This window comes from Styela clava, chromosome 1, assembly GCF_964204865.1.
Source record: "Styela clava chromosome 1, kaStyClav1.hap1.2, whole genome shotgun sequence".
In the NCBI taxonomy this organism is placed as follows: Eukaryota; Metazoa; Chordata; class Ascidiacea; order Stolidobranchia; family Styelidae; genus Styela; species Styela clava.
In genome coordinates this window covers 7426077-7450157 of record NC_135250.1, presented here as the reverse complement: position 1 = coordinate 7450157, position 24081 = coordinate 7426077, and the positions used below count along the sequence as shown (strand labels likewise).

At 31.3% G+C, this 24081-nt stretch overlaps 1 protein-coding gene across 1 annotated transcript in view; it reads left to right on the top strand.

The window, feature by feature from the left end:
* The first annotated feature begins 381 nt into the window (after positions 1–381).
* Positions 382–24081, top strand: part of LOC120337276 (utrophin-like) — a 56364-nt gene continuing 32664 nt past the window's right edge. The window contains exons 1-27 of the mRNA XM_039405014.2: positions 382–535; positions 803–864; positions 1488–1577; positions 2003–2080; positions 2671–2763; positions 11323–11495; positions 12052–12229; positions 12438–12509; positions 13119–13304; positions 14163–14380; positions 14760–14910; positions 15304–15437; positions 16288–16375; positions 16648–16806; positions 17374–17471; positions 17869–17968; positions 18484–18601; positions 18730–18871; positions 19208–19361; positions 19440–19566; positions 19683–19815; positions 20677–20760; positions 21190–21307; positions 21840–22073; positions 22511–22678; positions 23131–23307; positions 23730–23861. Coding sequence (XP_039260948.2) covers positions 451–535; positions 803–864; positions 1488–1577; positions 2003–2080; positions 2671–2763; positions 11323–11495; positions 12052–12229; positions 12438–12509; positions 13119–13304; positions 14163–14380; positions 14760–14910; positions 15304–15437; positions 16288–16375; positions 16648–16806; positions 17374–17471; positions 17869–17968; positions 18484–18601; positions 18730–18871; positions 19208–19361; positions 19440–19566; positions 19683–19815; positions 20677–20760; positions 21190–21307; positions 21840–22073; positions 22511–22678; positions 23131–23307; positions 23730–23861 — 3552 coding nt within the window. The 5' untranslated portion in view covers positions 382–450. The remainder of the gene's footprint in view (positions 536–802; positions 865–1487; positions 1578–2002; positions 2081–2670; positions 2764–11322; positions 11496–12051; positions 12230–12437; positions 12510–13118; positions 13305–14162; positions 14381–14759; positions 14911–15303; positions 15438–16287; positions 16376–16647; positions 16807–17373; positions 17472–17868; positions 17969–18483; positions 18602–18729; positions 18872–19207; positions 19362–19439; positions 19567–19682; positions 19816–20676; positions 20761–21189; positions 21308–21839; positions 22074–22510; positions 22679–23130; positions 23308–23729; positions 23862–24081) is intronic.

Sequence of the window (24081 nt, the reverse complement as noted above, 5' to 3'; positions counted from 1 at the left end):
CACCCACAAGTTATCCAAAAAGCAGAGATAATTTTGTTACATCAGTAAGTGACAGTAACATTGTTTTATCTGGCGAGAGTGTGATCATCTTTTAAAAGAGCAGGGTTTCATATCATGAGGTGTGGTTGACTTCTAGTTACTACTTAACCCAGTTATTTTGTTAGGAGACTATCTTTATCAGTCTTATTGGCTAAGTTAGATGTTTGGAATGCAATGAAATTAATATGCAATCCGGAGAGTATCATGTTTTCAGATGCGAAAAGAGGAACCGAACCGATGCTGTCATTCTACAAACATACCTCCTATTGTGACTCATATTCCATTGTCAATTGGATATTTGATTACTTCCTACATTTCTCTATTAAACATTAACTTGTCATTTATTAACACACAGCATAATAGTGAATTGAATTAATGCATCCTACATAATGTGATACAAGAGTTGGAATAATGTCATCAAAGGTTCAATATACTTCAGGATTAAGAGGGCGTTCCTCAGCCACCTCTTATTCTGTACGGATGAAAACGTCTTCAAGTGAGTTATTGTGGGAATATTATTTATGTCATTGCTAATGAATATTTCATATTGGAATAGTTAGAGGCAACAAGATTCCTTGCTTTGAGTCAAACTGATTTTTTTTTTAAAAGATTTGGCTAAAAGCAAGGTTATTTGCATTCACTAAGAAGTAAAGGTGATTCATCTATTCAATGGTATGAACAACTACTAAAATGCCAAATTCTACTAAAAACTATATAGATATGATGCAGTGCAATATAAAAATTAAATTTTTTCTAATTCAAGATGAACATGACAGAATACAAAAGAAGACATTCTTGAAATGGATAAATTCTCAACTTTCCAAGGTTAGTGAAATACTGATACAAATTCTTACATGAAGGTAAAGTTATTAGCTGTCAGTCACATCAAAAATTTTTTTATTATGCTTCCATACAGTGGCACTAAAAAGTATATTTGTATTAGAAGGTTCCTTGAGTACAAAGTTTCCTCAAAGATCATTTATTAAATTGTTAGTGTTGTTGTTGGAAAATTATTATTTTTTTGAAACTTGTAGACCATTTTTTTCAGTAATTTAAGATTGGTGAATCATTGCTTTTTATTGTTTTCGAATTTCCACCAAGTCCTGCGGGGCTCAATATCTATCCAAAATTTTGAATGATCTGCTGCCGTTGAGCATTCCATCAGACCAATCGCAATTGGCCTGAGAGCTAATTTATAAGCAACTTTTGAAATATGAAGCGATATTATTATTAAGACGTTGTTAAAAAAGTTATGTCTGCGATATAGGTTTCCGCAAATTCTATCTAATGAGTGATATTTTTATATCAATATCAGCATAAGGAGAGAAGTTCCAGCATGCTGATTTTATTATGATATCTGCAATATTTGTGTTCTGGTAGTGTTACTGTATAATCTCAATTTTCCAACGGCAGAATATAATTTCTGGATTAATTTTTATTTTAATCAGGTTGGAAAACCAGTGATAAAGCATCTTATTGATCTTTCTGATGGAAAAATACTTCTTGATGTACTGGAAATTCTTTCTGGAGATAAATTGGTAAGTTTGAGTAAGAATTTGATGGAATTTGTGAAATGAATAGAAATATTATGCCTAGTAGTCTAATTTAATTAGATATATTTCAACTGCGAAATATTGCGAAAACATACCTAATAAACATAATTTATTTGTTCATTTTTTTGAATAGAATTCTGTTTAAATTTTATTCAATCAAAGTTGTTATGATTTTATTATAATAATTTTGCAAAGAAGTTCTGTTAAATATATCAATCAAATTGTTTTTATTCATTTGAACTGATTGCAGCATAATACTTTGACTGCCAGCGCAGATTATAACAAGGTTTGCTTCTTGACATAATTTTGACATCTGCTTCAATAGGCTCAAATTTTAGTAGGCGAGGCCTTTCATGTTATGTGGTGTGACCATATAATAGCTCTATTGTTTATTTTATTTAACTATCCAGGTATGCGAGAAGGGCACAATGAAATTGCACAAGATAAACAATGTCAATAAAGCATTGGAAGTACTAAAGAAACATCAGGTTTGCTGACCTCTCTTTATTTATAATCAGATACGATATGCGACAGTTTTTTTCATACAAGTGATCAGGGATGGTCAATACCAATTAATCTACTGTTCTGAAGACATTCTAAGATAATATTTTAGAATTGGAAACATGGAATTTATCCTAAATTGGGTCTGTTCAATGACAAACACTTAGAAGTCAATATTGAATTTGAAAAAATGAATAAAATTAAGATTAGAAAGGATTCATTTTTACATTTTTTGTAGTTTTCTGAAATAAAATGAAGTCATACTGTGAGACTTCAAATTGTTAAAAATGGTTGAATGATTATGAATAATTTCTCAATCAAGAATTTAGTGTAAATACTATAAAATAAAATCTCCGTAATTTTAAATCAATTATAATGCGATTTAGACATCCCTGCAAGCAACTTTATATTTTGTAATATGTGGTATATGTAATATTTACAATGTGTCTTTTGATTATATACAGAGTGTTACTTCCTAAAGTTCCAACAGTCTAATTTGGTTTCCTTTAAATTCGTGTAGGAGCTCCAACCAAATAAGAATAGCTAGCTCTAATACTTCTATATTTTTGATATTCAGATCCGGATTGTTAATATTCATCCTGAAGACATTGTAAACTGCAATGAAAAAATTATGCTTGGACTTATATGGACCATCATCTATCATTGGCAGGTTAGTGCAAAAGTGATGAATAACGATAATTCAAAAATGTTGGTCTTGTTTCCAGAAATTCGTTTTAACAGTGGGACTTCATATTGCTATCCCAATATATAAATATACATTGCAAACTTTTCACTTAAATCAGGACTCGAGAATTTTCAATGTTTGATTTGTGCTAACTTATCATGATTAGTTATAGGCAAGTGAATAAACCTGATTGTAATGCATCATATTATGATGAATAAACACAAATATATACTTTGTTTTAATTTTCTTACTCAGAGGCTTAAAATTTTAAGTGTATGGATAGATCATAATTTTAAATACTGGATTATTTGAACTTTTATTTTAATGAAGAACATTGTTATTTTGGTAGTGATATTCTCCTATAAACTGCTGGTTTAAGTTATCTCAATTCTTAGAAACTTTCTTTCAAAACATTCATGATTGAATGTTTGTTGTCACAGTGTGCTATTCCGCATATGCTAGAGATCTTGCTTTCGAATCCTGTTGAAGTCCATAGTTCAATATAAATCTAACATCCTACGATGATTTTTATTAAAAATTAGAAAAATTTCGCCGAAATGAACAAAATTTTAAAACATGTTATTTTTTCGAAATCCAACCTCACTTCATTCTCATGACAAGTCTTATTCAGAGTAAAGTTGCCAAACACTCTTTATTTGTTAAATATATATATTCGGATTCAATCTTTTCTTGGTTTTATATTTAACAATTCCCCAAATTTAAAAAATAAATATATGAAGTATATTTACAAATGAATGACTCTGTAAAAACACTTTGTACCTGTAAAATAATTACTGATTAAGGAAAAACTTTCATTTCTAAAGTAGTTCATCTCTGCATATAAGCATTCACAAATGGGAGTTGAATTGTTTTGAAATGTTATGCCCTCTCGAGAGTGACTTTGAAATGCTCTTTAAGATGGCATAAGTGACTTTTGTTATGCCAATCGTCTGGAAAGCATCAGAGATGTCTTTGGCGTAACGCCATAAGATGTATTAAGATTTATCTGCTTTTCTGCTGATATCCGCTTTAGTGTTTAAAACTGATTTGGTGACTGTTAATAACAATATCCTTGATTTTTTTAAAGTTTTCTGAGGAAGTGTTATGATTAAGTTTTGCAGTTTTTATTATGTTTTTTTTCGGTATAAGTTGATATTTTCAATTTATTAGGGTATTGAATACTTTTAGTTTATCTATCAACAAATGTTGGGCATACATTATTTTTTTACTCTGAAACAATAAAAATACCATGTATGAATATATGCTTTCAACGTTTCATTCGAAAAACAGTTGATACTCAGGTATGGAGGTAATTTAAAAAAAATTCGCAAAAAAAAAATGAATTTCACTTAGTCTCTTATTAAGATTAGGTAGGAAGAAGTAATATGAAATAAAACAATCATATTGATATGTTTCTTACCTTACTATGTTTAACATGACACAAATTTACATTTTTTGTTTTAAATTATGTTTTCAGAGTATATTAGGAATGGGAAATCACTTTTCTAGGCCATTTCGAAACTTTTCAAACTCCTATTGCATTTACTTTCTGTAGTACAAATCATGGCACACTGGAAACATTCATTTCACTAAATTAACATTAATAAATAACTACAGGAAAATTGCCTATAATATATGCTTATTTTGTCAACGCGTTACATCAGCTTGTTTTCATGGAAATAAACCATCATAAGGCAGATGCTGAATTTTTAATATCGGCAGTCATAATTCTCTATAATTTTGATAATAAGTGGTTTTAACCATTTTTAATATCCTGAATGCAGACATATAAGATATATATTCTAATAAATGGATTAATATTTTGCAACACAGCTGAAATTATCACACAATAGGCCACACAGCTTTTCTCAGCATAATAGTTGAAGGAATCGTGGTTTCATTTATTCCTAGAAATCTTACTTTGGCTTCGTATGATACAACTTACTTGTATATAGATAATAATATATTCTAGGCTATATTGTTGAAAATATTGTTTTCATTTTCTCATATTAATTTTCCACTCATTCATCTTATTATATACTATATTTTGCTCTTTTGTTTACAGTAACATTCTTTGCCAGTGGCATTTGTTTCTATTATTATCATATTATCTATGCACTGAGAGACAAGATTGCATAGTAATTATATACAAATGTTTCCTTAGTTAATTAAAACAAAAACGGTGTTGTCCTTGTAAACCTGAAACTATGTCATAAATCACATGCTGTAGGTATAAACAAACAGATAGTATCTTTACTTTGCTGTATATAGTTTAACAGTGTGATAATAGATAGGAAATAGCCAATCAGGAAATCTCTTTTTGGGGTTATATATAACCAATCTTGATCTGGTGATGGAATGGACTAGTTAGGCATGGTCCATTTATGACTAAAGTTCAGCATGAATTGATTTTACAATTGGGCATGGGCCAGATATAGCCAACGTGAGTTATGAATCAATATTGTATTAAGTTTTTCGATTTTTTTTTAAGAATATATGGTAACTGTTTTGATTCAGTAATTATTAAAACGCTGATCCATTCAATACAATTGATTTTTGAAGCGCTACACATTTTTTTTACTCACCATCGATATATTTTATCAACAAATTTCTGTATTAGGCTATCTTCATTGCAACCTCAAATCTTGATATTATTTTCTATATTTGATTTTATTCTCCCTCTACGGGTGTATAATAGTGACACTGAAACACTATTTATCCACACCATATTCTTAGTAAATGATGAAAACTCTAACTTGACCAACCAAGTTTAATATCAAGTTTTCATCTTCATTAATAACTAGATGATTGTTATAAAAATATGTGGCAGGCCTAATATGATAATTAATAAACTCCATAAAATTTTGGTCTACCTGTTGTTGGATTATCAACTTGTAAAATTGAAATTTTTTAAATGTTTATGCAAATAGCATATATTTTTTTTTCTCAAGTACATCATAATCAGATCATAATTGGGCAATATATAATTTCGCCTTCCAAGGCTTATTTTCGTTAGATATCCCATTACCAAGCTTGATTTGTCGTGATTTTTGAATGTGCTTTCTAGTTATCAATTACTGGGCAACGTTGCGAAATTATAGTACTGAAATTCGCTTTTCTAGTTTTTAATTATCACACTGTAATTAACTATCTTAATTCGAAACTAGTAATTAGAAGGTCAAGTTTTATCTTACTTACACATAGCCTATGAATAGACACTCCCAATATTAGTTTGTCAGTGCTCAATACAGGTGAAGCATTTTTAGGTTTTAAATAACTGTGAAATTGTTTTTGGCCTGAATTGGCCAGGATGGCCTGAATTGAATAATTCATTATTTAGCATACATTTTGAAATATTGTTTTTAAAAACATGGAATGCAGAATATATTCTAAATTGGGGGTATGTTCAACAGATAAATTTAAGTTTAGTGAAGTAAAATTTTAGAAAGTTAGTTTGATCATGCTAAAAAGTTAGATAAATGTTGTTTTGAATGATTTTTTTTTTATTTTTGCGCTATCAGAAGTTGTATTTTTTGTCTTGAACATCGAATATTAAATGCTCAAAATGACAAATTTTCAAATGAAACTATCTGTGTTTCAAATTATTGAATATATACAGCTTTGGATGCATTTGAATAGTTTATTCATGTTGGACTTCCCTACTGATAGAATTGTTGAACTAACTCTGTTTAGGCATTGCTTCTGTTTATTAGGATGAGTTTTAGTTATTTAGATTGATGGATGAGGTAATAATTCTTCATAGACCTGTTATGATTGAGTGATTGATCTGTATTTCTATGTTGAAGCGGTTTCGTCAGATCGTCTTTGAAACTTATTTTCTAACACATGAATAAATATATTTCTTCATAATAATGTGTGCTTAGATTTTATTAATAAGTAACATATATTTAATAAGAGCATTGATTTTAAACTATTAATAATAAATTACTGTCGAATGCTATAAAATTTTATTCATATATATATATTTTTTAAATATGTAAGAGATGAGACATCAATAATGACAATGAAATTTTCAAATACAATCGAGAGTAGATATATTCAATCAAAAATCAAAATGAATAATGAATATTCAAAAATATTTCAGATTATTTCCCCCAAAATTTACTTTATTTCATTTCTGTTAATTTGATTATAAATGTCCACCTGTTTCTACATTTCAAAATTCTAAAATATTTATTCATTTATACAAATATTTTGGTTTATTTGAAAGTTTTCTCCAGAATATATTATTCATAGAAAGGTATTTTATAGGAGAATATAGAAACGTTTCTGTTTGAATATAATCCAAAATGATTTGGGGAAATTTTTGTGGAGTAGGCCTACATTTAGCAGATATCCTCATTTTACTGTCAAATAAATTCATTTTGGTCATTTAAAATTAAAATTTAACTAGAAGATGCAAATCAAAATGAATTTCAAGATTTAATTCTAGCATTCCCAGCTATTTGGATATGAACATAGCTAGCATTAGAGCAACAAGAGTTCGCTAATGATTATTTTTTATTACTGCGAGCTGAAAGTCTTACTACAAATAAAACATATTATCAGATTAAATGGTTCGAAACAGTAAAAAATTTATTGTACAGTATAGTATTATTACATCATAGTAAACTATTTATTTTGGACTTGGCAAATATATTTTGAAGACAGATGACTGCAGATTGGTAATATGTCATACTAATTGCGACTCGTAAAATCAAAATTTATCACCACGTTTATGATGTCGTAACCTGGAAGGAATTTTCTGCTTCTTAAGTTTTATCCTATTGGGGTTATATCGTAATTGGATTCCTCCACTAAAATCGGATTAGAGTGTTTGATGGATCTGCACATTTTGTAAGATTTCCGTATTGTGTGATTACGATTACTGATTGCGTATATAATGTCGTAGTTGCGGAATCTAAGTGCTGTCTGTTCTCCATCTTCATAAGTTGTGCTTCATGGTGCGTGACCTATTCGAAACACTTGAGATTGGTCATTCATGAATTTTTTGATGAGTGGTTTTGAAGTTCATAATCGAAACAAGTATGGCCTAAGAATATTTAATTACCACATTATCATCCCATGCTTGATCATACATAATTATTTTCCTAATATACCAATACTTCAGGATGGCAGAATGAGACTATAATGCTATATTTTAAAATCTGTGGTCAGACAACATAACAATTTAGGAAATGTCAGTTTGAGTCATACACAGATGTATCGCATACTTCATAAATCATATGGGTGTGTAGGTCTGTGGAGTAAATAAATAACAGTTTTTAATATTATTTTCACTTTTATTATGGATGGCCATATATTATGTATACTAGGATTTTCAATGTTTTTTTCATTGATTATTCATATGTTGTTAATAAATATATTCCGACTTCAGAAATGTACATATATATTTATCGCAAAATTCTATATTGCTATCACATTGCATGTACTTCAAATATAATCACATTACATTTTCACTGCATTATATATAATAATTTCAGGTCTTTTTTGAAGTAACTTTTTTGAATGCCACTAGTTCGAAATTCTTGCATGTTTCGAAGTAAATACATTCCATATAGGCTAGTCAAATGAGTCACTATTAGTATTAATTAAAGTTAGTATTTTTAAAATTGAAAAATTTTGATTTTGAAATTATATTTTATTTTGGTAAAACTTTTTTTATTTAAAATCTAATATGAAAAAATTCAGTCATATAATACTATTCAAAATACAGACTTCTATAAAAACAGTAAACAGTTTTAACATTGTAAGGTATGCAAGTAACCCACTGCCCTGACATTAAACAGATACAAAATTCACCATAATGAATCTAATTATATTTAAAATAGCATTGGTAGCTTATTATTCTTTCAAATCATTTTCATGCCTTCCCTGCAGGGGCGCAGCCAGGGGGGAGGTTACATGGGTCGTAACCCCCCCCCCCCCCCCCCCCCTTTGGAATCTTTTTTTTTTTAATAGCGTTACGTTTACTTGCAATAATTTTATTCTTTGCGTTATCACTTTCGCCCAGCGTCCTAATTTATTATTTATGTTTACGATTCGTTATCGCTGTTACGCGGCAGTGGATCTAGCTGCCAGCGGGGGGTCACGGAAGTGACAATCTACACTAAACGTTTTTAAATACAATTGTACTACCTTTCACTTGACACAAATAGCAACGGACGTATCACACTATTGCCGTCAAAACTATTCCACAAGCGCGCTCTCGCCTCGCCACATTCAACGCATCCATACTTTTAATCACATACGTTATCGTTGGTTATCGGCTTATCGCTAATTACGAATTTTAGTTATGTAGTGCATCTTTAACAAGCGAAGGCACCAGGATCATAAGCAAATAACAGACAAAATGAATTATTGGAAATGTATGGTTCATTAACAAAGGATTGCCAAATGTGGCAGCATCGTAAAAAGGTGTCATAAAATAATATTCAATCTTCGAAAACAAAGCATTGCAAAATAATGTTCAATCTTCGAGTAAAAAGTATCGTAATATAATGTTCAATCTTCGGGAAATTTTTTTTTAAAGAATAATGTTCAATCTTCGAGATTTTTGGGTAGCAAACTCGTCCAAGACTCGTTTGGAATCGTCTGTCTGCGAAAAGCAGTTACATGCGTTGTCTTCCAAATCTTTTCAATAAACTGGTAACAATCTGTTATTAAATTATAATTAAATTATTATAGTTAAATTATCGCTGAAAGTGAAGAAGCGCTATGCGCAGAATGCAGCTATCACGGGCGCGGGATTTCAAATTCGCGACGATTTCACTTTCAGTAATATAGGTCTCGATGCATTGCAATAAAAATTAGAATTTATTAACAGTTAATTGCAACAAGCAAGAGTTTTACATTGAAAGACGTTCCCAATCAGTACAATACATGAGCTTGTTTTTAAATGATTGTAATCGTTTTATGAAGTTATAAATACGGGAACATCAAATATATTTATTTTGGAAATGGATTGATATTTCGTGACGCACTCAAAAATAGTTTATGAACCACTGGCATTTGGCAAATATCATTAATTTATGCTATTTCTTAATGTTTCATGATTGCTAATATTTCATTCTATTCTTATTTTACATTTTTTGCGGTATTTCAATTAAAACCATGACGATGGCATTTTATTTAACTGTTGACAATGGGGTAATAATCGGCGATTACTAAAAGGTTGAAATGGGACATGCCAAAACAAAATAAACGAATTGACGGCTGTCAAAGGGGTCAGGGTCTGGCGACAATTAGCCACATGTGTCGGTGTTTCTCTATCATCGGCATTTTCGGCATCACTTTGAAACTCTAAAACGCAAGGACACCCCGCGGAGTGAAGACTTTCTTTCGCATAGGGAAATATTTGAATTACGATTGCTGAATAAACGAAAAAAACAAATGCTTATTTTCTTGCTTGAAACAACGATAAACCAATTTAACCCTGTTGCCAAAAGTAATAGCATGTTTTATTAACAAACTGGTAATAATATGTTGATAAATCGCCGCTAAAAGTAGAGAAGCGTTATGTGCAAATATCACAGGAATTTGAATTTGCGACGAATTCACTTTCAGTAATATAGTTAACGGCGCATTGAAATGAAAAGTTGATTGATTTTTTTTTGACCAAAGAGAATGGTCGGCGATTGCTGAAAGTAGGACATGCAAAGAAAGGCTAATGAGACACAGCGACGCACATGTTGTTTTGCCATCGTCGGAACATCTTTTTAAAGACCTATAAACGTGTTTTTATTTCACCGTAACCCCCCCCTTGAAAAAATCCTGGCTGCGCCCCTGCTTCCCTGTATTTAATATTAATGATAATTTTCAAATTATATAGAATTTACCGGTAATATAGTACATGAAGATATCAAATAATATTTAGATTTATTGAATTTTGTAATTGGTGTTACATGAAAGAGGTGCTTTTTGATTGAAATAAAGATTAGATCGCTGGATTTTTGCAAAATGTTTGTTACGTATCGAAACCACAATTTATTTTGAATGTTGTTCATATAAAATAGGGCATAAATCAGTATTTTACAGCAGAAATAAATATATTAATTCAAATTGCAAAGCCATAATATTTAGGTATGGTCGATCTTAGTATTGAGCAGAAAAAATATTCTATATTTATTCAATTTTTGAACCCAAAGTGGTTTGGCAAATTGTTCTGGTAAATTTTTGTTGTTGTTGGGATTTTGGTTGGTATTAGGAGAAAATCTCCACAACCTTCAAAAGCGCCAACAGCTTTCAAATTCTGTATTTAATGCTAGAAAAACTTGCGAGAAAACTATTACTTTTTTTATTTTTAGGTTTTCTCTGGTCACAAACTAATATACTAAAAATTTTGCGGTTTTTATTTTCTTTCAAAAAGATTCCATTTTGTAATAATCCACCTCCCTCCCTATGTTGCTTATTCAATTTTTTCATCAAACAGTGTGCTCTCTGGCCTTACCATACCAGTACCTATGTATGGCCTTCTTGTCTATATATTTGAGCTTCTTTTATCAAATATTTTGTTTTTCTCAGGTTAAAGACGTCATGGCGGAAGTTATGGAATCTTTACAGCAAACTAGTTTTGAGAATACATTGTTAGGTTGGGTTCGTCAATCAACTCGTGGTTATAAAAATGTCAACGTAATCAATTTTACATCAAGTTGGTCTGATGGGAGAGCATTATGTGCACTGCTGCATAGATACAGGTTTTTATTGTTTCATGTTGTAACTTGTATAACAATTCTGATTTACGTTCTGGTTATGATGGATGTGCTAGAATATTTAATTTTTTTTTCAGTTTTCGTAAGAGGGAATTTTAATATTGTTACTGTATTTTTTTACTAATCTAATTTTATTAGATTTCACATAGCTCCAAACGAATCTCTTCACAAGCAGACCCTAGAATGTTAACATTTTTGGGAAGATACACATATGTTGCTGTAAATAAAAGCTGATTTATGCATTGATCCATTCTTCTTATCATATCATCAAATGTCTTACAAATAAATGGGATGTCCAGCATACATAATTCTTTTCCGATAGGCAAAATTTCTGAATTGAGAATTGCGCAAAATTTTATTTTGGTATTGGAGTATGTCTCCATACACATACTATGGTCTGCAGCAATTTAGAAATTCAAAACATAATTTGGAATGCCAAAATGTATTGTTTTTGCTTATCAATCATAGCCTTTTCTTATATATAGTTTTTATTTCATCTTTCATTGGTATTATTACAATTAATTTTTTTTCAATACTTCAGGCCCGATTTCTTTGAATTTGAAGACACAGAAAAGCTTTCTGCAGATGACAAATTGGACAAAGTTTTCAAAGATGCGTATAAACATCTCGGTATCGAAATGTTGTTGGATCCTGAGGATGTTAATTGTAAAAGCCCAGATAAAAAATCGATCATCATGTACGTCACATCATTATTCCGAGTAAGTATAATCAATTATTTGCATGTCTGATTCTAATACTGTTATATCTATCCTCGCACAGCTCTTTAGTATTTGTATAACATAGTATATTGTGTGAAATAAGCCAATTTCGTTTCACAGTGAGTATTATCAAATTATTCTTCAAAGAATTTATACACTAACTGTGAATTTCGTATTGATTTTATATATTTTTTTATCTGTAAAACAGGTTTTGCCGCAACAAATAACGCTAGAAGACATTGAAGAAGTGAAAAAGATTGGACAACAAAGTCATCACGAGGTCAGTTGGTATTTATCATTAGTGTTCATGAATATATTTGACTTAATTCCTTGAAGTCTGGATAAGATTACACTCAACTCTGAGTCGATTTTTCATTAATTACCTGTTGATCGCTCATCTTCCCAATGATGGCTCATTTCTAATATCAATTAAAACATTTCAAAATCGACTACAAAACAGACTACTTTGTGTGCTTATATATATATTATTAAATAAATTGCTTGACTTCTTTGCTGAGAGTTGTATTTCGTTTGCCCCACAATTCAGTGTTCTAAATTTTCCCGTGTTGACTCATTTAAAAACTAACGTACATGGTTTACCCTATGTAAACATATTCGAAAAGAACATGACTTTGTGCGGAGCGTCCTAGCTAATTATTCGACATAATTTATCCAAAATCAATAGGCTTCTGTTTCGAGATATGATGAATGCACATGCAAAATTTGGAGCAGATTCAACCTCGCTTTCGTGAGATATAGCGTGCATCTAACAGACAAACAGACAAATACCTATCAACATACTTACCGATCTAAAGATCGATAAGTAATTAGGTACCAGACAACGAGTATCATTTTTTGACTGTTACAAAATTCTGTTTTCTTGTTCTAGTCTGCGGAATCAGCAGATGACGATGGATCTTTATCCGAATCTCAACTTCGTGATTTAATTGGAGAATACAAGAGACAACTAGACATTGTTAATGACTGGTTAACGAAATCAGAAAATGTTTTGCAAACAAAATCACAAAAAACGGAAGAAGATTGTCCGATATCAGAACAGTTTCATCAACATGAGGTAATGGTCAGTGGGTAGTTAGAACCAGTATTCTACAAATTTGTTTACTTTATATGAAAATAAAAAACTATATGGGGTGGGGTATTTTCCAAATCAGTATAAGTTTTATAGAACAGTCTGAAAAAAATCAAAACGGGGGTTATGTCTTCTGCAACCCCCACAGTCTCAAATCACCTCCTTTTCTTTTTGTTTTGAGTGAGTGCGCATGAGCTTGCTTTGAGCAGATTTTCTTGTAAAAAAGTAGGCGTCACCTGCTCTATTACATTAAAAATCACAATTTTCGAATTACAATTTATCAATAAAATATAGAATCTTTGAAATTTTTGATATATAAAGCAAACAGTTGTTCAGAGTCTTTGCAAATTCGCTAACCCATTGAATAAGCATTATGTCTGTTCTATCAATGTAGTCTAGTATATTGTGGAATTTTCAATGTTTACATATCGGTCCTAAGCATGCTAGCTCTCCTCACCACTTATCTTCAGCAAATATTTGAATTCTGTAACCATCTACTCTTAATCAAACATAAAACGAGTAACGTCAGGAAGTTTTAGTCCTGCTGCCCTAGTTTGTAACATTTCTTTTTTTCTGTAAATAATTACTTCTGTGAAGAATTTTCTACTATTTGAAACGCATTCTGAGAAAAACATTATAATAATATGAAACTATGTTAAAATATTTAAAAAAATAAGGTTTTAGGTATTGGATATACAGGTAATAAATATGATTAAGGTATTTCATCAGCTTCCCTGGGATTAATATGTAGGCTAGATCGTATCTGACCTGAAATACCAACATGGTTGATAAGAATTTGCTTTAAGAATAAAGTGCAACCTGAAGATTTTTTTTCTCGTACAGGCCTTTATGCTCGAACTCATGTCAAATCAAGAAAGAATTGGTACAGTGTTATCCACTGGTCAAAAATTACTTGATACCAAAATGTCTACACAAGGGAATGCAAAAACTGAATCTGGTTCGCTCCCAGAAAAAGAGAAACATCAAATTTCAAAACAAATGGAATCTTTAAATTCTAGATGGGAAAATCTACGCAAGAGGAGTATGGAAAGACAATCAAAGTGAGTGACATAATTAACTAATGATGGTCGATTTGTTGTTGAGTGTTTTGATAATATCTGTCCATATGTTGCTGTAAAGTTTTGTTGGTACTCCCGTAGTGTGTGTACCAGGTTAGGGTTAGGCCATAATTTTATTTCGATTTTCCTTATTTTAGTACTGTTACGAGTTCGGGACTGTCTGTGTTAGCAAGTAAATATACCACATGCTAATGGGTTTCAGTCCCTTTACACAACTTGATGTAAAGTAGGCAAACAAAATTAGTTACCTCCATATTGATACACACACTTCTGGAGTGCCCTTGAATTGACTATTCTCGAATTTTTATATTAATAATCTATGGCCCACACAATAGAAAATAAATTATTTCTATTTTATCAGTCTTCATACGAGATTGGTTGAGGTTCAAAAGAATCAAATTAAATCATTGGAAGAATGGCTGAAGTCGGTTGAAGAAAAAATTAAAAATGAGAAAAGTAATAATTCTCTAGGAAGTTTTGATGACGTAAAAAATAAAGTCATACAACACAACGTAAGTCTATAAAATTCATAATTTTTGAGAATTATACACTTTTTCAGTGTTACCTCAATACAGGATTTCAAGGCAAATAGTGAATGTTAAAATTTCGAAAAATTTTTAATTGAAAATATCACAAAGAAATAGGCGATCTTTATTAAGTCTCCTGATTGTAGTTTGAAACAGTATTCACCAAAGAATTTCAGTAAAAGGTAAAAAGCAAAAAGATACGTTTTCCATATCTTTCCAAGCTTATATTCCTATGTCCTTCCATTCAGTGTTTCGTTTTGTTTTCAGAGTTGTAACAATTGAAATTTGGCACAATATCAACCCGAAGTTCACTTTCATTGCCTTGTTATGAGCAGACTTGTGAAAACTTTCTCAAAAATCTTAAACATTTATGTCTAGGTCTTGCAAGAATCTGTGAATGATAAAATGATAGAAGTTAATAAATTATCACAAATCGTTATCATTGTTGATGACAAATCGGAAGATGATTTTATGAAAAATCTCGAAGAAAAATTACAGAATCTAAGTGACAGGTTGGTAGTAGATTTTTTGTCAATAAGGGGATTCACTATTCAGGTAACAGACTAAGGGGCTAAATATTTATTGAGCCCCCAGCCCCCCATGATATATTCGACTTGAGATTGCCACCGTGCTTCTTCTCCAGATTTGAAGTAAAACGAAAAACAAAAACAAAAAAAGAAGCATAATAATGAAAATTGATGCTGGACTGAATAAAGTGGTCTAAAAATAATACTGTTTAGCCATTTTTAAAAAACATTTCATGTCTGTATATGCAGTTTTAATGCACTTCGAACCATTCAAAAAAGCAGCTAAGACACGATTTATTACCCACAAAAACGCCAACTTTACATTTCTGAATAGAAAATTGATAGTGTGCCAGAGACTGTTATTGTACCAACCTGTGATTGGAAGGTTTTAAACCTGGTAACACAAATTCTGTATTATAATACATTTTTGTCAACCTCTTGATGACTATATAGTTTACCATGATTTCACCTATTTTATATCTATCGTGTTTCCTCGAAAATAAGTCCTAGCCTGAATTTAAAAACGATGTTAATATAAGCCCTCCCCTTAAACTAAGACACAGCCGATAGCGGGAATTTTTTTTCTCTTACACTTTTCAAATGATTAATGATCTATGTTTAGCAGTTATTTTAAATAAAAACGTGTTATTTATAAGTAAATAGATATAGGTTTTCATATTTTGTATATTTGAAAATCTCGTACTCTAGTGTTATTTTTCAAAAAAATGAAATAAGACCCAGTCTTATTATTGGGGAAACATGGTATACTTGAACTTAATGCGGATTGCATGCTTAGTAGCATTAGGCACTTTTGATTTTTTTTTTTTAATTCAAGGTGGTCATCAATTTGCCAGTGGACAGAGGAGAGAAGCGGTCAGTTAAATAAAGCATTACTATGTTGGAAGAAATTTAATTTATTTGTGGTTAGTATTACATATTGAAAATTAATCATATATTAAAATATCAGAAATTAAACATTTAATGGCAACATTGTTAGGCCCATACTAGACCACATCTAGGACTGGAAATGGTCAGCCAGTTAAGTGGTCAAACAACTTCAGATAGTGAGCATTTGTAATTAATTCTGTCCCTTTTGTTATTCCAGGTGGTACTCCCTTTTCTAATGTATATTCACCTGAAACCTAAATTAATTTGCACATGTTTATCTTTCGTATTCTACCCTTTGCATTATCAGGATGAATTCAATGAAATTAATGAAGACATCAACGAGGCGTCTGTTACAGATGATCAAATACAGGAACTGGGACAACAACTGAAAGAAACCCAGGAAGAAGGAAATATTTTATTGATGCTTTATCCTGATCAGGATGACGAACAGAGGAAAAAAATCAAGGTAATCTTTGTTTCTCTGCATTGAAACCATATAAATGCTCTTGTTACAGTATGGTTTGGCACTACCCTACCCAATTATTTACTACACTCTGGGTGGTACTCCTGTAGTATGCAAACCATGATGAGAGACACCGGAACGTAGTATGTGTACCATGTTAGGGTGAGGTCATAATTTTATTCCAATTTTAGTTATTTTAGTTCTATTACGAGTTCGGGGAATAGCCATGTGACTCTCATAGTATTTGTACCTGAAATTATGGCCTAACCCTAACCTGAGACACATACTACATTCCGGTGTCCGCCATCTTGATTCATATTCTACGAAAGTACCCTCTGGGTGAGCTGGTGGGTTCAGTATTCGATCCCGAGTTTTTTATGAAGATTTTCTTTCTACTAATAACTCAATCTCTTCAGTGTGAAATTTAGTAAAGTAAACCTTCCGAGGGTTTAAAATTGGTTTCCGCAATTCTTTGTGATATGTGAGACTTTTAGTTTTAGGATTGAAGTCTTTTATAGAGAAACGGAGAAAATTACTGTAAACGTAAAACTTTTGATTTAACTATTTCAGGATATTCTTGGCAAATTAGAAGTGCAATACAGCATGTTGAAGACAAATGCTTTGTTACAAAAATCTTCAACAGATAAATGTGATGACATGTTAAGAAGGTGTTTATTCATATATTTTTGATCAGAGCAAAAGAATTCTGACGATAATGCATTTTTGGAAACTCAATGAAGAGAAAACCAAATCACTGCTTTCTGCATTTCCAGTTTCAATTCCATTGAACATAAAGTGCTTTCTATTTGTTCCCGGTGTAGAATGTATTTAATGTTCTGTATTTGAAAACATTTTTTGGTATGTATTTGGAATTGGCAAATTCTGATTTTAGCCAATTCTGATCACATAACATGGTTTGTTTTTGTGACATATGTTTCCAAATAATATTATTTTATCGATTTTTGATCTTTTTCTGTAAAAAAACCTTTAATTCAAAAATTATGAACAGCGATTCCTTAAATATTTGTTATTATTTCATATTTATTTTTTATATTATTTTTGAAGGTTTTCTGCAAATCTTATCGATGTTCGATCTTTGATCAAAAAAATGGAAGATGTTGTTTGTTCACCTCAAACTAAAGCATTGAATGAGGATGCTCATATTGTATGTTGTTCATCTATTTAACTGTTTTAATAATAACAACAAATTGAATTTATAATAATTTGTCGCATGATCCAGAAATGATTCTATCCCAGGGATGGGGTACCACTGACCTGCGGGTCAAAAAGTGACCCGTCATGTGACAAATTATCTCTAAAAGCGATAATAAAAGTGATTTATAACTAAAATTAACAAGTTAACTATGCTTTAGAAATTATGGTATACCAATATGCAGTAAGTAGCAACAATCCAGTTATGACGTTGATTACAATACACTAGAGCTGTTGTTTTAATGCTTTTTATGGAACTACCTCAGTCCTGATACAATTGATGCATTTGTAAAGCTAAAGCTTAAAACTCCTAATGCCAAACTAGTATAATAAAGCATGTGGAAAAATACATCACTTTCTTATTGATTAAATATATGACACACATTTTTTCACATTCTTTTATAATATGTAAACAATTAAATAAAAAAGGTTTGTTATTCCTGTTCTAACCTGGAATTTGTTTTCCAGGACGAAGTGGAAGAAGTTATATGTTCACTTGATAACATAGGACAAGATAAGGAAATGTGTAACACGAAAATTGATGAATTGCATAACATTAATTCAAGAGTTGTAAAGTTATTGAAAGGTTGGAATGTGCTTTTTATTTTTAGATTTTCAATTGTTCAAAAATTGATGTAATAATAGATTTTTCGTTGAATCAATTTACTTTTTCCATTCAAGTCAAATTTAATTTGTGAATTTTTTTTTATTTAGGTAAAAATCAAACATTGTCTAAAATGTCTGATGATATAAAAGACGTTGATGATAGTTGGAAGGAATTTAACGAACGATATGCTACGACATTTCATAATGTTAGACTAATTGCAAATGTCATCAATTATAAAGGATTGCACAGGTAATATAGTAAACTCAATTTTTGCTATTTTGAATATTATCTTTCAAATTTTGTATCACATGATGAACCAGAAAATTCTTTTATTAATTTGATTAATTGTAGTTACAAAATTTGTGTTTTTTTTTCAACAAAATCGTGATTATTGTTTTTTTTTTATTTTATTCAACTGAGTGGATGTTTTGAAGCCTGGATTTTTGAAAATTTTTTGTTTGAATTGGAAATAAAATACTGTGCAAGATCTAGTAATGGCTGAAATTGGTTTTTGAGAAAGCTCTCAACTAAAATTCACTCAAAAAGCTAAAACTCACAAATTAACTTCTTTTCAATATAATTTAGTGAACTTCATAAAAAAGTGAATCAGAGTTCAGACTGGTTAACAGAAATGCAAAATGATGGTTCATCACCACAGGACGACGGCATTCATGATGAGATTGAAGCAAGAATTAAATCTGTGAGATCTTCTGGAAAGTTTTTAACAACATTTTGTGAGGTAAAGTCTTTGTAAAAGTTTATAACATCATCCATTTTTTAAAGATTATTATCAACAATAACTTTTTTAAATTTACAGCAAAATCCAAGTGTACAACAATACTTGAAAGTGCCGGCAAATTCTGAAAAACTTGTTTCACTTCACAATGATTGTGATGAAATTTGTGAAAGATTGTCTGCATGGATGAATGAAGATGTGCAACAGGGTAAGAAATTAAAAGAGTTTTTATTACCAATTCAAATAAGTGATGGTTTGGTGTAGGTTATTTTCGTAAAATTCATTTTACAAATTTATTTTTTGTAAAATTAAATCTATTTGCAGAGGATTCTCCGCAATCTGATTTTGACATTGCTCTGATACATTTGAAGAATTGGTTGTCACAAGCTGAAAGAACGTTGGATTCTGAAACAATACAAGTATCCGATGAAAAAACAATGAAAGAAGAATATGCAAGGTGATTTTTGTTTCTGTCATGTGGACACATCCTCTGATCTAACAAAGGAATTTAAGCTTAGTACTTTGAGGCAAAATGTTGGGCACTCCAGAAGTGTGTGTACTAATATGGAGATAACTAATTTTGTTTGCCTACTTTACCTCAAGTTGTGTAAAGGGACGGAAGCCTGTGGGCAAGGGAGTGTATATTCACTTGGCTAACACAGACAGTACCCGAACTGACCCGAACATGACTAAAATAAGAAAAAACGGAAAAAAAATTATCGGCCAACCCCAACCTGGTACACATACTACGGGTGCACCAAATGTTGATTTGGAGTCTGTGATAATTTACACCAGATACCAAACTCCAAGCCTTCTAACAAAAGACCCTGATTCGGGGTTGACAAAAATTTTGACTGCGACTGCTTCTCCGAAATTTTAAATTTTGAAATACCAAACCCCACTGCCATGGTTTAAACTATAGGGTGAAAAATTTTTGCCCTGCGTATTTCAAGAGAATTTTCTGAGTAAACCTCAAATTTTTTTTGTGCTGTCACTAAGCAGCAGTAGTAGTAGCCGATGCACAATTTATTGCGTCATAGGTTCTCAAAGTGCTCGATACAGAGTGACAAAAACTGAGGGGCACCGCAAGCTATTCAATTAAAACACTGACTTGGCTAATTTTGTGGACAGCATTGATAAAATTTTACAATGGTGGCTTAAAAGTTATTCAATTTACTCGAAGGCAACATAACTAAGTCTACCGATTTAATACACTTCAGTTTGAATGTTCGAAATTAAACATCATCAATTTTTGCTATTTTGCTTATCTACTGATAAATAAGATAAGTGTTATAAGATAAATTTTTGAATTTTCTAGATACCAAGAATTGAGAGAAGCACTTTCTGTACAACAGAGCAATGTGGATTTTGTGATGAACACAAATGAACAAATAACATCAAAGTATGTTCAATTTACTACCTTACTAATAAATTCATTATTTACATTTTAGCTATATGGAAAAGAAAAGTTTTGATTTGTTTGAATCACCCTAATGCAAACCATTTTTACTGCTTTTGACTTATAGCTGCTGTGATGTGTAATTAGTGAGTAGTAATCGACTTTATGCTCCGACCTTCATTGATTCCCCTCTGATTCTAACAAAAAACTGCTGTAGCCACTTTAATTCACGTGAGCCAAAGCTCCGAGAACAAAGAGCCGCCGGTTGCCGGTAAATGAGCAAAATCACATTCTTCATAATCCAATTTCTTACAAATATACAAAATATAAAATATACACAAAGCTAGACTATGCTCTAGTGAAAGCATGTACTGTGAATGACATTTTTCTGTGTTATTCATATCAAATGATAAATATACTGGGTTATTTTAGACGAACACATGCTGAAGATCTACGTTCTGTGAGAAAACGATGGGACGCAATCACCAAGTATGTGGAAGATAGAATTGTATCACTTGAAAAATGTATGGAACTACAAGCCGATTTCAAGGTATTTTTCACAAACAGCCAAAGTTGTATGTAAATTCTTTAATTAAGGGTTACTATCCTGAAGTTTACTTTATATCAACTAGTACTACCATGTGTGCCTAAAACTGGGCAAGACAGGGAAGTCTGTTAAAATATATACTCAGCTCCAACCTTATTCAACTCTGAGAAAATCAAATCTTCACAACAAGATGTAAAGATGTTTATCATGTGAAAATCTTCTTTAATCATTGTTGAGATGCTTTGCCAACTTGTAGATTTTTAGTTTTTGTCAGAAATTATCCTTGATTTCCACCATTAGAAATATGAAAAATAACCCTCTGCCATAATTATTTGTTTGACTCTGGGGTGGTTGGAATTATGATTTCAACTCGAGTATTAATGAAGACATGCTAACCCCAAGCCCACAACACAAAACTGAGTCCAGATTTCCTGATAAACACAATTTGCATAGATTTATCTGTGTAAAATGCTGGAAAAAGATAAACTCGTGGTTTTGAGTTTATTTTTTGAACATCCATCTCAATTTTTCACAGGAAATGCATGAAAATCTTTCAATCTGGCTTGACAAAGTTGACGATGTATCATTACGGAAAGATACAACGAATTCAAACAATTTGTCAGAAGAATTAATTGCAAAAGAAAAAGAGTATCAAAAAATGAAAGTCTTCTCAAACGAATTATCAAACAAAGCAAATGAAGATTGTAAGAAATGTATGGCTGAGCAGATGGAAGTGTTGTCCAAGCGTTGGACATCCGCTAAATCCGAAGTGAGTTTTGACCTCTCACTTGTCCATTGAACAGAAACTGTTCAACAGGGCAATATATTTGAGCATTATTTTGGATGTGATACCATTTTGACAAACATAGTTCATAGACACCCATGTCCGTTTGTACATCTCATTTGTCCACCGTCAGTATACCATTACATCATAACAATTTCTATATAATTCCAGCTATTAGAATTCACTACCTCGTAGATTTTTCCTGAATAGTATGGATTTGAACCGCTTCAAATCTTGCGTTAATTGGCATTTACCAGTGCATAATTAACCACTATATTTCTATACAGTTTCAGTTTTAGTAGTTCTTGACATTACAGTGGTCTTCGATTTTCCCATTTACACTGATTGTTCATGTGGACTCTTCTTTGTAATTGGTACATAACAGCATCAAAATATTGTGACCATTCGTTTTCTGTTATTAGATTTCAAGAATGAATGATACCCAATCCAAAGATATGAGTTGGAACAACTTAGCAGCAGAAATGACCAAATTTTTGGAATGGATTACCCATGTACGTGAAAATATAATTGAGACTGAGCCCAGCATACAGACTGTTGATGATCTTAAAATACAGTGGGAAGAAATTCAGGTATTTTGCTGTTTTCTGTAGTTGGATTTGATGACCTAGTTTTAAATCGTTAGACTCAAGTATGTTGACATCGCAGGTTAGAATCCTTGGGTTCAAATTCCATGCCAGACAATGGGTAGACATGTCTAACTCCAAATTATTTCGATCCTTTCTTGTATCAGTGGTGCTTGTAACAGGGCGTTATTCGGAGTAAAAATGATAAACAAATTCTGATGCTGTTATTGTAATAAATTGTTAATTTTTGATATGTAAGTAGCTTTCCTAATATTATAGTTTATAAAAAGAATCTTCCCAGTTTCATGTCGTGTACTCATCTTCTATAAGCATGAAATCTTATTCTAAACTTTCCTTAGACTCCCACAGAGAGCAATATTTCATCCAAAAATTTTGTTGTTTGTCTATAATTTCAAGGCAAACTAGAAATTTTTTTTCCTTTTTATACCATTATCCAGAAATTAGAATCTGAAATTGACCAACACGAAGTAAAAGTAAAAATACTTCACGATAAAGCGATGTCGTTATCTGCAAAATCAAGCATGCCAGATCACATTGAAGATCTTCTGTCTGATGTTAAAGATGGATGGAAACAGTTTAATCAAAGGATGAGCACAAAGAGAACTATATTACATGTAAGCATGCCTGAACTAATGGTGCTCGATGAGGAATCCTCTTATATTTCGCAAGGAGTCTAAGCAATCCTCTTGTGCATAATAACCCTCCACAAGATTTATGCCTACGAACGAACTTGCACAGGACAATCAGAGATGCGACAGCAGTGTATTTCTATTACTTAGCATCATGCACCAACTGACGCTCGGAGGATGTCTCCTATAAAGAATGTCTGTATTTAATATAGGCATTATTTGATACTAAAATGTAATTAATGTTTTTTTTTTGAAGTGATCCGAAATAAAAAAAAGCCATTTTAAAATTTAAACTTTGTTCAAGTTCAGTGTGTGGAAATTGATACAATTATAAAAAATTTTTTATATCATTTGTTATGCATTGAAGTGAAATTGCAAAATTACAAATATATTTTATTTGGTCACAGGAACTCAATCTATTGTGGGAAGATATAGATGGTCTGTTTTATGCTGAAGAAAATGAAGTAGAAAAAATTGAACAAATTGTTGAAAAATTGAAAAATTCGGACAACATTTCAGAAATGAAACAAACTATCCAGGTAAATTAATGGTTTCTGTTTGTTTATGATCTATCTTTTTTTTTGAGTAATGATACCAGTTCATACAAGGTATAAATCTTAGGGTTTTGTAACGACGCTGGTTCGGTGGCCCTGGTGCTTGGAAGGGTGAGCAGACATGCATGACTAAATAAATTATCTCCATATTTCGATAAAAATTCTTTCCTTGAATTAAAGTTCTATGAATGGAAATAAATAAGTG